Source organism: Crassostrea angulata, chromosome 4 (genome assembly GCF_025612915.1).
Source record: "Crassostrea angulata isolate pt1a10 chromosome 4, ASM2561291v2, whole genome shotgun sequence".
Classification (NCBI taxonomy): domain Eukaryota; kingdom Metazoa; phylum Mollusca; class Bivalvia; order Ostreida; family Ostreidae; genus Magallana; species Magallana angulata.
The window spans coordinates 21,271,621-21,289,956 of record NC_069114.1 but is presented as its reverse complement, the minus strand read 5'-3'; the positions used below and the strand labels follow the sequence as shown (position 1 = coordinate 21,289,956).

The 18,336-nt window shown below is 32.2% G+C and overlaps 3 protein-coding genes across 3 annotated transcripts in view; 1 reads left to right on the top strand and 2 right to left on the bottom strand.

The window, feature by feature from the left end:
- The window catches only part of LOC128180207 (myosin regulatory light chain A, smooth adductor muscle-like), a 7,369-nt gene extending 6,867 nt beyond the window's left edge, over positions 1-502 (bottom strand). Inside the window, exon 1 of the mRNA XM_052848125.1 lies at positions 362-502. The gene's annotated coding sequence lies outside the window, so the exon portion shown is untranslated. The remainder of the gene's footprint in view (positions 1-361) is intronic.
- A 2,527-nt stretch (positions 503-3,029) lies between these two features.
- On the bottom strand, positions 3,030-4,828 carry LOC128180206 (39S ribosomal protein L43, mitochondrial-like). Its single transcript, XM_052848124.1, has 3 exons — positions 4,662-4,828; positions 3,577-3,683; positions 3,030-3,471 (listed from the first exon to the last, which is right to left on the bottom strand). The coding sequence occupies exons 1-3, from the start codon at positions 4,790-4,792 to the stop codon at positions 3,131-3,133; spliced, it is 579 nt and encodes a 192-aa protein (XP_052704084.1). The 5' UTR covers positions 4,793-4,828; the 3' UTR covers positions 3,030-3,130.
- Positions 4,829-5,015: 187 nt separating this feature from the next.
- Positions 5,016-17,031, top strand: LOC128180576 (coiled-coil domain-containing protein 125-like). Its single transcript, XM_052848699.1, has 11 exons — positions 5,016-5,439; positions 5,606-5,661; positions 6,205-6,291; positions 7,756-7,827; positions 10,629-10,714; positions 10,928-11,010; positions 11,128-11,246; positions 11,715-11,822; positions 12,001-12,190; positions 12,627-12,769; positions 13,022-17,031. The coding sequence occupies exons 1-11, from the start codon at positions 5,121-5,123 to the stop codon at positions 13,145-13,147; spliced, it is 1,389 nt and encodes a 462-aa protein (XP_052704659.1). The 5' UTR covers positions 5,016-5,120; the 3' UTR covers positions 13,148-17,031.
- The last annotated feature ends 1,305 nt before the right edge of the window (positions 17,032-18,336 follow it).

The following is an 18,336-nucleotide window of genomic DNA, read 5'->3' as shown; positions in this document are numbered from 1 at the left end:
CTCGTGAATAGTATTGACTAAGCTTGTCAAATAAGAATAATTAATCACATGTAAATGAAGTAGCATGTAGTCTGCATATGTGACTGATCAAATTACATCACATGTTTGATTTACATGTACACCGGTATATAAAAAAAGATCACCAGAGGATATTGCTCACTCCAACGAACTTGCAGACTCGGTTAGGACCGAAGCATATCTTAAATTTCAATTGCAATTCCATCTTCCTTCAAGATATATCAAATTACATTGGTTCGACTACTACAGAGCCGATCAAATTACAATACCCCAAAATTTGATAAGGCAGTCATTTTTCTGTCTTATCTTTAAGAAATCAGAAACTGTCTAAAAAGGTACTCACTTTTTGTGTTTAGTAAACCTCTCGAATTTTCTCAACAGACACTTGACGGTTCGACCTGCACACACCCTGCTCCTTACCGGGCTGATGGGAAGACACTACGAAAGTGAAAACCGCTCAACTCCTTCTCTTATCACGCATACCTCCCCTCCGTGACGTCACGACGCTTGTTCCATAGATGGGCCGATTCGTAAGGTATCGGTTGACCGAGAACAGCTTCCGTATCTCCCTCACGACGCGCATAGCAACCAGCGTTACGATGGAAATATCTCTTGTAGCGGCTTGTGTATGGGATGCTCTTTCAAAACGCCGCCCGTTTTATGTCGTTTATGAATGAAGCGATTTGTTTCCAATACACACCTACATGTAGTACGTAGTCTAGACGATATGATATCAAATACGTAAATTTATAACGTGCCAGTGATTTGTTTATTTTCATAGATATATACAGAAAATTGCAGCCATCAGAAATTGAATTTTGACATAATTTTGGTATATGGGATAGTTTTTGCAACCCGAGCGCAATAAATTTGAGATATTTGTGTTATACCGGTATCTGTGCTTTTTAATAACGTGTAATTTTAATGCATGTGTTTTATACCATGCTTGTTCAGCCATGTAATCGTTATTTTAATCAAAGCTTTCCTCTTCGAGTTGACTTAATCATGATTAGAACTTTACATCCTTTATGTAATTGTAGAAAGTTAGGGGATTGGGATTATTCCCCAATGCCATGCTTTTACTTCTTCGTTTATGATCATGCAATAAATTCATTTAAATTGTTTTCATAATACACCATTGATTTTCTATAAAATTCTGATCTTTTGAATGCTGGTTTTTTTTTTCATAATAATTTACTTGTTCTTTTGTGTTTAATTTTCAGCGTAATCAACACATGAGCATAGCATGACGCCTTTATCTTAAACCACGCAACTTCTTCTACTGATAGTAGTTATTATTATTATGTCAGAGGCCATGAGTTTCTAAGACACAATTCCACCCCCTCCCCCTCCCCTGCACAGCGAAGAAGCGCTCGTGCAGGATTGCGGAATCTTTGCTTGCATATTGTGACATTATCCATATACAGTTCGCGTGCATTACGCGCGTGTCGGATAATTAGGACCACTGAGGAAATAATGAATTAAAGATGAGGAACACCTTGATTGCAGATTGCTACACGTGCTAGATAGAATCGGAGGCGGTCGCTGGCTATGGACAGCTGAATCTTGAAAGAAATGCCACTTTGTCTTTGCGCAGCGTGCGTACCTGCAGGGGGTATATACAGATACGAGTGTGTAAAAATGACCCCCTTTATTTACAAAGAATTATAGGACTTGACAGAAAACGAAGATTCGCCGCCCTGCTGAGACATGACCAGCTAGAGATCTATACAGCCCAAACAAATGACCTGACATTGTTACTCACTTATATGCATGTATAACAAAAAACAAACAAAAAACATGTGGCAGAGCATCGCATCGTTCTTATAATGTATCTTATTTCAAACGGTATTTTACAAGGTACGGACGAAAATGTCAGTGGTGAAAGCAAATACATGTACATGAGTTTGTCGCCACCTCTTCACTTACTACACGTAATTAATTGCAATATAGGAGTTTCCTCTTAGTTGCTTTTTTTCTAATTAGAAAAAAAAATAATGCACTTTCCTGTCGATTTTGTCTTTATTAGAAAATCTCGATTTTCAGGTCAACAATCGGTCTTAAACTTTTCAGACCAAAAGCTAGGACAGACAATCATATTACAAAATACAAAGCGACGTTCTAATTCATAGTAATTGTTTTCGACATGGGAATAAACGAGTGGACTAAAAGGTTTCCCTATAAATTCAAAATAAATGCTTTTAATTGGTCCATCTTATTGGAAGCAATATGCACATGCGTTAAACTAAAACAGATCAACTCTCAATTCATATCTTATTCAGTATAAAGGCTTTAAAATGATCAGTCAATCAACATCCTAAAAATATCTGTTGTAATTTAACAGAGATGCCATCTATCATTTTCAAGAATTTCATTGTACGATTATTTTAACATATATTTTCTCTATATATAACTTTTGTTTTTCTTTATAGGCATCATTTAACATGAGAACATGCAGTTTTCATGTACATATGTCATAATGTACTATGCTGACCTGGTCCATCGTTTCAGCAATGTTCGCGATTGTGTGTAAAATTATTCAACTCTCCAGGACGTTTATCTGAACTACTAACTGTTGACGCAAACACTTTTTTTCCTAAGTGGTCGCACTAGCCTAATGTGTCAGTTACATAACATGAAAGTTACTATCAATTGTTTACTGAGATTCACTAGGGTGATGATATTGCATGTTCAAAGAAAGATAACTTTCAACATCTTCGCTAGCCAAGGGTTTTCGGTCCACTTTGCTCCCCATAAACGTTTATGGGGAGCAAAGTGGACCGAAAACCCTTGGCTAGCGAAGATGAACTTTCAATGACTGTTCCAGAAAAAAGATGATTATTTTTTAAAATTATAAGTTTCTCTTCTCAAATATCACTACTTCATCTAAGAACCCATATTTGTATTGTAATAAGTCATAAAGTTTTCTCTAATGTCATATTTTGTATAAATTGTATATCAGATTTGACAGAAAAAAATAAATCAATATTCAAGCAAAATAAAAGACAGCAAATAATTCATAACTTTTTATTTATGTACATATATTTTCACAGGAAAGGCAAAACCTTTTGTCATTCACACCCTTTGTTTAAACAGATATTTTCATTTTAAATCACACAGATTCACCGTCTTTTTCACTTTTCCCCTCCCCCTCCCCCTTTTCCAGTTCTAACTGTTTCATTCTCTCTGCTAGCTGTAGTATTCTTTCTGTGGCAGTCACTTCATTCACTTTAAATCTTCCATATTCTGAATCAGGGAAAGTCTTCAGGTTGACAGAAGGGTCTTTGAACAAGAATGGATGCCACACCCCTTGTATACTGGGGTTGTGTGTTTGAAAGTTTTTAGTTCTTCTCACTATGTCAACTCCTGATCTAGTTCTGGCTAGCTCTATCCATTTGCAGATTTCATCCATGTCCATTTTCGAGACACGAGTCTTGTGAGAATTTCCATTTACTGGGAAAAAATAAATACTGGTAAGTCAATATTCATAAAATATGTGAATGTGAGGTCCATACAGAAACCAAGAATTGTACGAGCGCTATAATAGAAGATACTTACAGTAGTCAGCTTGAATTGAGGCTCCTCTATGGCGATGAGGTTTTACATACACAACTACATTTGGGTTACTTCTCGCAAAGTCCACCAGATAATTTTCTACGAAATCCCTGCAAGTTTCAACATTTCAACAAATATTAAACATCAACGTAATTTTAAAAAATATGAATAAATAAGTGTATAAAATCAAAGTTAACAAATGTATAGTGGAGTATTACTTTTATTGTGACTCTCAACATAATTTGAATTGGTACTCATAAAAAAACCCATTGATACAGCTGACATCAGTGATATGATAAACATGCATAACAGTATACACGTATGTCAGTTCAATGTGAATTTGCGAATGAGGACAAGCACTTCACATATGCCAAAAATACATAATTTGAATTGGAACTCATAAAAAAAAACCCATTGATACAGCTGACATCAGTGACATGATAAACATGCATAACAGTATACACGTATGTCAGTTCAGTGTGAATTTGCGAATGAGGACAAGCACTTCACATATGCCAAAAATACATAATTTGAATTGGAACTCATAAAAAAAAACCCATTGATACAGCTGACATCAGTGACATGATAAACATGCATAACAGTATACACGTATGTCAGTTCAGTGTGAATTCGCGAATGAGGACAATCACTTCACATATGCCAAAAATTTATACAACAGTGGGAGTGTTCATAGAGGAGTCGATATACAGAACCTAAAGGACAGCTATATATTGTGTCAATCGCTGACATGTTATTACATCAGTATACTATAATTACTATTACTGTATACAACAATATAACTAGCTATATATTCTGTTCAGTTGACATTGAAGCATGTAGTGAGTAGTAGTCATTGTCGTGTTACTATATCACTATATTATGAAATTTATTTGGTATATTTGGTATACTATAATTACTATAGATACTGTATATTTATACAAGTAACAATTATTGAATCTTAGCCAAAAAAAAAAATGAAAGGTTATATATTCCAAGACAGTTTCTGTATAAGTATTTTCCATCTGAAAGTAAAACAGTAAACTGTAGAGGAAATTCGAGATATACGCGTGTTTACACCGGTTGATTACCTCATGCCTCTGCTACTAGCTTGGTGCTTGCAGAATCTAAGAGTTATTCTAGCAAGTTGACACACATATCTGCCAACTCCATTTTGTCCAACGTTGATTAATCTTGTTGCTGGTAATGATCTGCTTGACATTTTTATCCGGATTCCATTAACCCTACCTTTCAGAAAATAGATATATAGATATTAATACGCCGAAAAAAAAGATGAATAACAAGATTCAACTATCATTTTTTCCTTTTACAATTCTTAAAAGGATATGTTATCATAATGATATATACTATAACAAAATTTGCGTTTATTATATTAACCAGGAATTATTTTTCTCTTAGGCCTATAAAGCGGATGATGTTCCTTATTTTGGAAGTTGTAAGGCATTTCCGGTTTACGGTACCTAACACGTTTATAATAAATAAATATATGTAAAAGATAATGGTCTTCAGTATTTTGAAAATGTTTGACAATGTCAACGTGCAACGATGAAGACGAGGGGAATTTAGAGTCTGGTGATCTTGGTCTCGGGTTTGGATTAAAGCCTGGATCTCTACCAATCTTGGATGCTTTGCGATCAAAGAAAAAAGCGCTGTTAAAGAGTCACGTTGATCTCTCAGCTGTTTCTGCAAAACCACTTATTCCACCAAACCAAAGCCAGTATTCTACTATTGAGAAACTTCGTCATAAAAGCAAAACGTCTGTAAACATATATAATAGAAAAACTTATTTGGACAAAATGAATCCTGCAGATCCCAGATGCGAGGGGGATAAAAAATTACCCCCAAAAGGTTTCTGTTATTTACAGAATATAAGATATAAAATTTTATATTATTATGGGCTTTTTTTTTTCTTTACTATTTTTTTATTTAATGTGTTGCGTTTGGTTGTTTATTCTTTTTTATTGACACCATTCAATTATTAAGTTATTTATATGTATGTATTTACATTTTTAAGAACAAGTCCAAATAAGCAAGGATGACATAATAAAAAAGCTTCTTGAAGCAGAACAGGTATTTATCAATCTGAATACATATAGTCTTAATCTTTGAAAAATAATTTCAAAAGGTAATTGTTTGATGGAAAAGATGGGTGTATAAGGCTTGTAATATGCCTATACATGGACAGATAAGATAAGTCAGTAAATTTGTGGCCATAGTCACACATAGTATTTGAAAAGCCTTCTTTGTTTTGTCTGAAATGACGCAGTGGTTAGAGCACCTGACATAAGGTAACCTTATATAAGAAGGGGTTTTTTGTCGTGGGTTCGGTACCACCAAAATTTAAGGCAATATTTTTTTTCTTATCATTTGTTAGATATTTTAAAAACTGGATATAGTTAGAAATTGTGCTTTGGCAAACTTGTATTATGATATATTTGAGGAGATTTAGTTGGAAAAAAAATAAATTCAAAATTGTATTTCACACGACAAAACCGAATAAGCATTTGTGCTATCTTATCCCCCCATCTTTTTTTATTACCATATTGTTAATTAACATCTCATCCCATATTATTAATTTTATGAACACTTTACCTGGTATGTTGTATTTTTCAGGAAGTTGAAGAGCTTAAAACAGAATTAGAGGTTTATGAGAAGAGATTAGAGTCCAAGTACAAAGCTATTGCTATATTGAAAAACCAGGTTTGTTATTCTTTGGTATTTTTAGAATAGATCTGAAGACAACACCCCCCCCCCCCCCCCCCCTTTTTTAAATTTGGGGGGGGGGGGGGTTGTTCCCGTTTTGCACACATTTGAAAATTAAGTATCGAAAAAATGTATGCGAAACGGGAATTTGACCAGGTAAGATAATTGCTTAATTGCTATAGTCTATATCACAGTTCCTGTGAGGGCTATTGACAAAGAAATAAGTAAAACATATGTACTCCCAATTGATATTTACATCTATTTTATGTTACAATATAAATTGCATAAAAGCACATTTACATAACAATTGACATGCATGTTCTTGAATTTAATTTCAAACATCAATCTGGTCATAAACAATTTCATTAAATCATTTAAACAAGAAAGGTTATTGCAAAAATGTTGGATATGTAGTGCTTTTGTTTTACTCTGTCTATAGGAAATACATTGTACGTGTTAGAAGTTTGAAGAGAAAATATATTTTAATATTCAATTACCGGTATTGCTGATATAAATTGAGGAAATGTGTCTAGTGAAAACGCTGCTAAATATTTTTCATTTATGCTGTGGCTTGAATATTCGAAGACAATAGACAAACTGTATGATGATATGATAATAAATAGGCAATTTTATATGCTTCAAAAACTGTAAAGATGTTTTCAGAAAACCTATCAAATGTAGACCTTATTCATGCATGTTCAACCTTCCTCAGATTGAAGTATATTGAATCAATATTAAGATTATTATTTTTGTCGGAATTTTTGTGCTCCGTGTTTTTTATCTACCGATTTGGAAAAAAACATAAAAGTGACCCGCAATATATACTAAAGCGGTGACGTCATAAGAACTTATCGAATCAATATCAAAATTATTATTTTTGTCGGAAATTTTTGTCCTTCATGTATATTTAGCTACTGATGTGAAAAATCAGAAAGTGATCCGCAATATATACTAAAGCGGTGATGTCATAAGAACTACTGTGAAAGCCGCTACTTCAAAGATTGAAATATTTTGTGAGAAAGATCTGTTTCCTTTCATAATATTTTTTTGTTGATACCAATCAACTAATTATAAACATGCGTTTTACACATTTTGCAACCAAGATGTAAAAAGAGACACGGTGTACCACATCATCTTCACAACGTCTTGACTTTGTGAAGATGATCAGTGAGTGGAAATTTAAGACTAAACATATCATTATCTTTATTTTATCAATTGAAAAAATAGTGATAGTTATTTGTTATCATACCTAAAACACAACAAAATATATAAATAATGGGGGGGGGGGGGGGGGGGGAGGGGGGGTGGTGATTTAATGAGGGCTTGGTGGCAAAGTATAGGGTATTGTTAAAGATGCCTTATTTCAATATAGCAGGACTTTTAATGTAATATGGAATGCTAGTCAAAGTCATCTTTTTTTACCATTATGGCCACTGATGAATAACTTTTTTTTTCCTCCAGATATCATCTTGTGAAGAGGATATCAATACCAGTGGAAAGAAAAGCAGACAATATGAAGAGTCATTAGAAAGAGTGAGTTTAAATTCCAATGTAATTTTTTTCTGCATGGAGTTGATTTATAGTAATATACAAGCCATCCTAAAAAATGTTTGTTTGGAATTGCCGCCTGGCTCTTTCCAGACTCAGAAGGGAGGAAGGGATTTTTTTTTTTTCAAATTGGAAGTTAAGCTAATTAAAAAAACGGTAAAAAAAACTACAATCTCCATAAAAAGTGGAAATTGAAAGCAAAAGGTTTTGCTCCAAAATGACAATATTTTATTTTTAATTTCTTAATTTTTATTAGCTCACCGAGACGAAGTCAAGGAGAGCTTATGCTATACCCTCGGCGTCGGCGTCGGCGTCCGAACCTGGTTAAAGTTTTTGTTGCAGGTCCTGTATCTAAGCTATTACTTGTCCTATCTTCACCAAACTTGCATGGATGATGCATCTGGACCTACTTATGGACTTTGAAAGACTTGGATGCTGAATCTGGGTCCTAAATTTCAGATGCTGAAGGAGGTTAAGGTTGTTGGACCAGGTTAAAGTTTTTGTTGCAGGTGCCCTTTGATAGCAATATCTTAGTTACTGCTGGTCCCTACTTCACCAAACTTGCATGGATGGTGTGTCTTATGATACTGATGCACCAGACAGGCTTGAGTGCTGAATCTGAGCTATAGGTTTCGGATGCTGGAGGAGGTTAAGGTTTTTGGAGTAGGTTAAAGTTTTTGTTGCAGGTGTCCATTGATAGCAATATCTAAGTTACTACTGGTCCTAACTTCACCAAACTTGTATGGATGATGCGTCTTATGATACTGATGCACCTGACAAGCTTGAATGCTGAATCTGAGCCATAGGTTTCGGATGCTGGAAGAGGTTAAGGTTTTTAGAGCTGGTTAAAGTTTTTGTTGCAGGTGCCCTCTGATGATTATATCTTAGTTATTACTTGTCCTTACTTCACCAGACTTCCATGGATGGTGCGTCTTATGATACTGATGCACCTGACAGGATTGAATGCTGAGTCTGAGCCATAGGTTTCGGATGCTGGAGGAGGTTAAGGTTTTTAGAGCTGGTTAAATAAAGTTTTTGAAACAGGTGCCCTCTGATGATTATATCTTAGTTATTACTTGTCCTTACTTCACCAGACTTCCATGGATGGTGCGTCTTATGATACTGATGCACCTGACAGGCTTGAACGCTGAGTCTGAGCCATAGGTTTCGGATGCTGGATAAAGTTAAGTTTTTTGGAACAGGTCACATGTTTAATAGATGATAGTACTATTTCAAACTTGCATAGTTGATTTAACTGTAATATGAATGAAACGCAGAGGTAGCTTCAGATGCAGAGCTTGATCTCCATTATCAAGGATGCTAAGATATAAATCTTAGTTATTACAGGTCCTAACTTCACCAAACTTGAATGGATGGTGTGTCTTATGATACCAATGCACCTGATGGGCTTGAATGCTGAATCTGAGCCATAGGTTTCAGATGCTGGATGAGGTTTAGTTTTTTGGAACCAGTCACATGTTTTATAGATGATAGCTTGCATAGTTGATTTAACTTTATTATAAATTAAACGCAGAGGTTGCCTTAGATGCAGAGCCTGATATCCATTATTAAGGATGCTAAAGAAATCTCCTACCTCACTCAAACCTGTTCGATAGATAGATGTGTTTGTTGATAAATGATATAACATGATTCCCATGATATAGTATTGTATGATATGAAACAATATTGTTTGATATGATACATTATGATATCATGTTATATTATAAAAAGTTTTACGACACGATATGATATTGTATCAATTTTTTGATATTTTATGATATGATATTGTGAAGTATAGTATTGTTTATTATGATACAATATTGTAAAATTGTATTTTTAATTTATTATTACATAAGATATTGCAAAATATTATATTGTATCCTATGATACAATATTGTATATTCTATAATATTGTATCATACAATATTGTATAATATGATATTGGTTTCTGTAATATAGAATTATATCATATGAAATTGTATTATATGATATTGTAATATTATATAATATTGTATCATACGATATTGTATGATATGATATTGGTTTATATGAAATATTATCATATCACATGAAATTGTATTATATGATATTGTAATATATATTATTGTGTCATATGATACAATATGTATAATATAATAATGTATTTTATAATATTTTACTTTATCACATTATATTGTATCATTTGATAAGATACAATGTTGGAATCAAGTTATATTGTATTATATGATATAATATCATATTATGTATCAAATATGTTTCAGTGTCATACAATACAATATCATACTATATTATACAATATAATACCTTGTTTAAATGTTATCATGTATTATGTAATATGATATTGTAATATAATACTATATTGTATTATATTTTATGATATTGTATTATGTGATCAAATACAATAAGGTATAACACAATACAATGTCATATCATACGTTACAATATCATATCTCATTATTGTTTATTACGGTATTTAATTGTATTATATGATATATATTATAAATATGACATGATGCAATATTTAATTTTATATCATTGTATTGATTAATATGAACATATGATTATCATAAAAAAATTTATCAAATGATATACGATATTTTGTCAAAACAGAATCCATGAATATCCAAGATCATAAAGTATGATTTTCATATAAAATGATAAAGGGGGTCTTATGAAGGTGATGTCTCATAAGGGTGATGCTCCGTCTCGGTGAGCTTAGTAATCTATGATTACCTATGTTTAAAATTGTAATATGTATGAATATCTACCATTTAATTGTAATTCAGGAGGTTAACTCTCTCAATTTTGAATTGGGAAAAAGGGAAACAACTTTTGAAAACAGCCAGCAGATGTGGGCTGTGAGATTTGACAGGTACACTGATTTTACAACATCAAGACTATTTATTTTCTGATAATTGATAGTTTTTTATTTGCTGTACATGTTATAAAGTATATTTTATTTAGCTTGATTTGTACTTATTTATAATGCTCATTTAATACTGGTCTGATGTGATAGATATATATTTTTTTAGATCATACATATTTCTCAAGTGTCAAATCATTGTTATTAAATTTATATTTAAAGCATTTGTAAGGAAAATTCATCCCTAACCACAGAACTTGATCAGAAATCCTTAGAGCTAAGAGAGTTGAAGGCTCAAAAAATGGGTAAGAAAATTCACCTCCAAAATGCATTTACTAAGTACATGTACTCTTATTTGAATACATGTATCGGATTTTCAAGTTTTCATCTAAAAACAAATCTGTACTTTCTTAATTTCAAAGCGTTGTGCAGAGAAAGAGATGAGTTATTGGCCTTGTTAGATGTTAAAGAGAGAGGGCGCTACCTAAGGTCTCGGAGCATCTCAGAGGATGAAGCTTACAGTGAATATAGCTCTACTGAGGTAAACACTGTTTTATTTCGAATCAAAAATTAAGAGATATGACGTCCAATTCTGCTTTTGTATGTATATATTTATATTACAAGTAGTTTTGCTTTTTGACTGCAATGTCATATGGGAGCAGTAAAATAAAGATGGCAACATGACATCAAAAAAGTTTTTAATTTTGTATCTTTCAAAAATATATATATATATATATATATATATATATATATATATATATATATATATATATATATATATATATATATAAGAAGCACTAGCAAACCAACAACACTCGTTATCTAAAGTGTCGGATCAAAAGATACAAGGTTATAAGATGAGATATAAAAAAGCACTAAAAATAACCAACGACACGAACAATAAAGTAAAATATTAGTAATATATATATATGCATTGCTTTACTTTTCATGTACTCACAAATGACATATTTCCATAGACAGTAATACTTTATAAGTTTTTATACCTCAGCTGGCAGTTCTTGGAGCCTGTAAATGCAGAGTTACTTCCCCTGAACCATGTGGCTGTGCCCACGCTGCGGCAGCACTTAGAAGGGAACTCTGTAAACTCAAAGAACAGGTAACGTGTCGGTAATTCACGGAGATAACATAGTATGTAATCTGTGTGAAATGTGAAGGTAGCAAGTATTGATGCACTGTGTAAAATGTGAAGGTAGCAAGTATTGATGCACTGTGTAAAATGTGAAGGTAGCAAGTATTGATGTACTGTGTCTTTGATCACTTCTGTTTTATTTTAGTATGAAGCTCAGTTACGACGGCGTGATGAGGCCGCTCAGACGGTGGATGCATACAGAGCGGCGTTTGAGGAACAGCTGTACAGGAACAAACAGTTGATGCTACAGCTAGCCGAGATAGCAGTCACTGGACCATCCAAATATGAAAAGGCAAAGGTCATTCTCAAAAACCTTATACATTTATTGAATGATGGTAAGTTGAAATGACAAAGAGTAGATTGACTTTTTGTATATCTTTCTTTGATAGTCAAATATAAGCTGCAATAATTCAGCCCCTCCCAATTTTTGGGGGGAAGGGTGAGCTGAAAACAATGGATAAAAAGATGGGAGAGGACTACTATATTGCAGTTACATTTGTAAATCAAACAACTACAAGTAGGATGGTTTCAATTCTTAATTTTAGGGTTTCATCAATTTGCTGAAGTGTTACACCAGTAAATAATACACACATATACCCATAGTTGTTCATGTTCTTAAACATCTGGGTAATTTATAAGTCTTTAATATTAAGGGGACCTACTGCTTCTTAGACCATTATTTAATGAATTATAAATGCATGGTCATTCTGAATTTTTTAAAAATTCTAATGTATACCTGGTAATTCTATGTTATTTTGATTAATCTATCAGATGACTACCTATGTGAAATAACGAATCAGCGACAAAACATCTTCAGCATCAATGGCAACTCTAAACCAGGAAAACCAGAGGTGGACAGCCAGTCAGAACCGGTTATGTCTGACAGAGACCTGGTTATGGCTCTCACAGAAATAGTCAGTATTTTTGTCTCAGAAATAAATGTCTTGATTAGAATTTTCTTTTAAAGCATGATGTAATTAAAATCTTAAAACAATACACTATTCTGTACAACAAATTTGATGAATTTGGTAAATATGAAATTTGTAAATACCCTGTTCTAAATTATGAGAGTATTGATTAATATATGAACATTGTAGGCAGAGCCACTGATTTGTAGTGGGTTTGGTTTATTCTGTTTGATTAATCTAGTGGTGATTTCTCCTCAGTTACATCAGAGAAATGAAGCGTTTGCCCACAAGAAGCTTGCGGCGCAGGTGTTAAGTGATCGTGTAAAGGAACTAGAGACTGAGCTGAGTCACTATCAGACCAGTGAGGAGGAGACATTCTCCTAGAGATGAAGACGCTGGGCGCATACTTTATAGGATAGCATGGGCTACATTTAGATGGTGAACCTTTTCATTGAGGTGGACCTCTTTTTTATTTTTCTTTGGAATCGTAACGATACAGTGATGTACATGTAACAAGATTTTTGGTTGTTCTCTGATAAATTTTTTTTTCCATTCATGGAGTAAAAGCACAAGATTTTTGCCCTGTTGAATCAATCAAATCAACTTGCCCTTATTGTATCTTTGATGTTATATAAATATGTACATGTTCCACAAATGATAGGACTATGGTCTCCAGTAATGGTTTGTAATAACATTAAACTGTTTAAAAATCCAGAGATAAATGCTGGAAATGATGTGACGTACTTAATTTTTAATACATATACATTTATAGGTGCACACTTGTGTATCTCCCATATGAACATGCTTGCACATGTAAATGTATTTCAAAACTTTTTGGTAGATGCAGGGAAACACATGTACAATTATACATGTATCTTATTTCTTGAAAAATGCCTGTGGATGGTATTCATGTGCTATATATTAGATGGATATCCAAAATGTATACCTTTGAACATCAATAGGTATCTAATTTCTGGTACACATGGTTTTATTATGACATGTTTTTGGATATCATTGACTTTGGATATCATTTAAATTTTTCTAGATCAGGGAACCAAAAAAGAATTGTAGCTTTAAAATCCAACTATTGTGAATTAGTTTTATGAACGAAACCTTTCATATGAGGAAATCCAATTGCTTTACTGTTATACTGCAAATCTGAGTATATAGCCTTCAAACAAGTTCATTTGTTGTAAGAAAATAGTGCTGTATTTAACATTGTTTCATGAATCAAAATATATCTTAGTGTTGTAGCAGAAAAAATGTATTTATTTGATTAAATCAAATTCCAGTATCTTGCATACCGTACTTTTTTTGTTCAAGAGACAAACAATTCTTGTTGCAGTGTCCTTCAATCTTTTTGACCTTTGATTTAATTTATTATTGTCCAATAGTTTATTATACTTCCATTATCGTGTATATTTTTCAGTTGATATTTTGTGCTTTTTAAGACATTTTTTCAATCAAATAAGTGAAAACTGTGCTATTTTGATGTGTAAATCCTAAATCTTGTCAGAAAATAATTGATCATTCGAGTGATTCCTTTACTCTGAAGTGTTCAGTATTTTGTAGATCTATACATGTAACACTATTTGCCTGCCTGAAGCCAGGTCTTTGCTTTCAGCAAAACCCAGCTAAAAACGTGTGAACTAAAATTCCAAGTTACTAGTATTCAAATTTGAAAGTCATATACATGTACAGGTATGCATGTCCTTTGAACACTTCCCATGAATTGTAATGTCCATTTAATGCATACATGACTATGATTTAGTATTTTGAACCTGTGTACCACTAATTTTATGATGTTTGTTAGCGTCATCCTACAGGTTGTGTTAAAAAATGTTTGTAAACTAAAATTCCAAAATGTGTTATATTTTTTTTTCTTCTCATAATTAATAAATATATATACCCCCTATCTAATAATTATGAGAAAAATATGTGTATAAAGTCAGGTGCCTGTGGTATGGTTAATGATTTGTTTTTTATGTTTTGAACTATTAATTGAGGTTCTGTTTTGTTTTTGTATGTGTTTGTATGTCTTCCGTCTCTAGAACACATACAGGATGGTGCCATTTAATTGTTACACATGTATGTCCCAAGCATTCCTTGTATTATTATTCAGTTATAAACTCCACTCATCATTGTCAATTTGGTACCAACTTTATGTGTTACTTGATTACTTACAATGCATTTTGTTTATTTTTAATTTATTTATTTATTTAAGCTGATTCAAAGAAAATGATAAAGTAAAATTTAGAAATTTCTTCTTTGAACGACATTGTTTGTTTAATTTTCTTCACTACAAGTGTACCTTGTGGGTGTGTTTTGGGTCTGTTTTGTTTATTTTAAATGTTTTTCATTATAAATTGTACATCTTCATTTTGGGGTTTCAACTCTTGATTGTATATGATGTTGGTTTGTTTTGTATATGCATTTTAAATTTTGTAGTAAATGTACAGTATGCTGTAAGTGTACAAGTATATTACCTGTACATATGTTTATAGCAATAAATCAGTCTGTGAAAGTAATATGTCACAAATTTTGTGCAAGTGTCATTGTAGATATGTTTTAGAGTTTGTATATGTAACGATAATTAAGTGCAATATTGTTGTATCCATATTGACATTGTTGCAAAACTTTGAATTCCAGTTCTGTTATTCCATGTTTATTTCTTTTTAGTTTATATTTATTTGTTTGTTTGGCGAGAAGGGAGTAGGGAGAGAGTTTATTAGTACATGTATAAGATATAATCTACGGTTAATGCGTTATATTGACATTGTTGCAAAACATTGAATTCCAGTTTTGTTTTGTTATTCCAAATCTGTTTCTTTGTATTTTTTTGATTTTTTGTTCAGTTGTTTTATTTTGAATATGGGGTAGGGAAAATTTACATTTTGCAGTTTCAGTACTAGAAAAAAAGTGCATGCAGCTCTATATGATCTGTGGATGATAAATCATTCTTCATACTAATGTGGTTAAAAATTCAATATTTGTTCAACCACAAGTTTAATTGGTCTATGTAGCTAAAATACTGATTCATATAGCTTACCCGGTAATTCAAATATCCAACAAAGGACTATGTGCAGTATGGTCAAATATCTGCCCCCGATTTCAACCAATTTTTAAATAGTATCGTATAAAAATGAAATCTTTACAAATCATTGTAAAGAGGATGCCTATAACTTTAATCTTGATTTTAGTCATCATTGCTCACTCGCTGTTTTTCTATGACGTCACTTAAATGCCCTAATTCCCGCAAATTTGCAAACAAATGAAGATATTCTCATTTTTGCTCTATATTTTGCATTCAGAAGTATAGAGCGCAGGTCTGCTCAAGTGCGATTTTAACATATGTTTTTCTTCAGATAGTTATACATATTATACAAAAAAATGGTACTTGAGCAAGCCTGCGCTCGATGTTTCCCAGTCGAAAAACCATCGGAAAACACCCATATTTTGCTACAAAACATCAATTTATCAAAATAATGCAATATTCATGACGTCATTTCTACATTATGACGTCACTGTGGTGATAACCTTTTACACCTTTATTTCCAATATGATTTTAACTATCTTTCACCTTATTTTAAAGGTCTTTCTAAAACTTTGATTTTGGGGGGCAAAAATTGCATAAAACTGCACTTAGTCCTTTATGCACCTGTTAGCTGAACGTGTGTTTTTAGAGCAGACCTAGAGGACTTTAATGAAAACATTTACATCTACATCTATTATTGATTATGGGGATGTGGTCTAGTCTAATATGAATAGAATCTCAAAAACTAAAATAATATTAATATATACATTTATTTGTATTTAAATAAATGAAAGTCTTAGTGGTTTGTGGCATTAATATACTAGATATTTGAGATCAGGGATTGGTACAATGTTACTCTTCATCAATTGAATATTAAAGTTAAGATTACAGTTCATGAATGATCTATAATTTTCTTAATCTGCATGTATTATTACATGCACTGTACAAAACCAAAAATACAAATGAATATAGAAAAAGCACCTTTTTTTTGGGGGGGGGGGGGTATTTTTTTAAAATTTAAATGTTAAAATTAATGAAAGAATGGCATTAAAGTTGCATTAGAAGAAATTTTAATTTTTCATTTGATCTCAGATTTCTAAAGGTTGTGGAGCAGTAATTTAATATTATATACAAAGATCATTATTGATATTGTTTAGTTGATGTTTTATTCACATGTTATTGAAATTCCAATAAATGTGTACAAGTGTATTGTACATATCATTGTCTAATACAAGGACTTCATGTTTTGTTATTTGTAACTGGAGGAAAGCTGTCCTAAAACTTACTGATATAACATGAAACACAAACATTATATACCTTTAATGCAAGAAAACAAACAGTCGAGACTTAATGGTAAAATGGCCTCTTTGCTGATTAGTTGAAGAATTTATTTTGACATAAAAAAATTTTGTGTCAACAACATACTAGAAAACTACCGGTATTCATTGAGTGATTGTAGGGTGTGGATTGACCTTGAATCAATTTTCTAGGTTAAAGGTGAAGGTCATATTAGATTCTTGTCAATAGCATATTTACTCAAAGCAGAGACTTTTGCATATTTTCTCTTTCCAATGTCAAATCTGGTTCATTGCTCAACCAAAGACTGCAAATTATAAACTGCAAGGGCAGTAACCATTAGAATATTAAGTTTGGATGTCAAAGGTTAAGGTCAATGCAGTGCTTTTACAAGTTCTTCTTTAAAAGCAGACAGTATCCAATCATTAATGTAAACTGTTAAATTTTGAGTCTATATTCATTTTATATACCAGGTAATATACCGTATAAAAGCAGCTATTATAAATCTGTGTTTAATTATAAAGTTCATGCAGAATCTAATTTACAAGTACATGTACATGTCTTTTTCTTTATACGAACATAGTAAAAGCATAACATACATTTTTCACTTCCTCAAACAAAAATAAAGGGAATTTCTCAAACTCAAAAATAAAAGTCATAATGCGCTTTTTGAAATTTTCTGGTGTGTAGAGACAGGTTTAATTACGGTAGAGTAAATGTAGGAAAAACAAACACTTTTACATGTTTATAAATAGACGAGTATATTTATTTAACAAGCAAATCAATCATTCAATCCATTTCAAAACTAAAATGCTGCATTTCATACCGTTAAATTTATATACAAGTAATTGTATTAAATAACATACAGTGATCTGACATAACATGATACATCTGATCAGAAAACTTTGATACTACACAACTTTTGAATGCCAACTGAGTTAAAATTGGACTCCATTCATCTGGTAAATTTACCAACAACATCTTAATATTAAAACAGGACAGCTTAGTCTTAAAGATAAAAAAATCTGGTAACAAAACACAAGTCTTAATTATATCTTTTAACATGTTTTACAGCAAGCTGTGTGAATCGAGGCTTAATTAACCCTTTTGGTACAGGGTCTTGTAACCTTTCAATCAGGAATTTTTCACCGACAAATGCCTATTTTGGGAAAAATTGTTTAACAAATATGGGTCACTGCAAGTAAACAAAAAACAAAGTTCTATATACAATTATTTGGTTTTC

Coding starts and splice junctions, on each gene's coding strand:
- LOC128180576 (XM_052848699.1), top strand. CDS start 5,121: ATGTCAACGTGCAACGATGAAGACGAGGGGAATTTAGAGTCTGGTGAT. Junction 5,440..5,605: donor TAAAAAATTACCCCCAAAAG/GTTTCTGTTATT, acceptor TACATTTTTAAG/AACAAGTCCAAATAAGCAAG. Junction 10,715..10,927: donor TGGGCTGTGAGATTTGACAG/GTACACTGATTT, acceptor TTATATTTAAAG/CATTTGTAAGGAAAATTCAT.
- LOC128180206 (XM_052848124.1), bottom strand. CDS start 4,792: ATGTCAAGCAGATCATTACCAGCAACAAGATTAATCAACGTTGGACAA. Junction 3,684..4,661: donor GCTAGTAGCAGAGGCATGAG/GTAATCAACCGG, acceptor TGAAACTTGCAG/GGATTTCGTAGAAAATTATC. Junction 3,472..3,576: donor CTCAATTCAAGCTGACTACT/GTAAGTATCTTC, acceptor ATTTTTTCCCAG/TAAATGGAAATTCTCACAAG.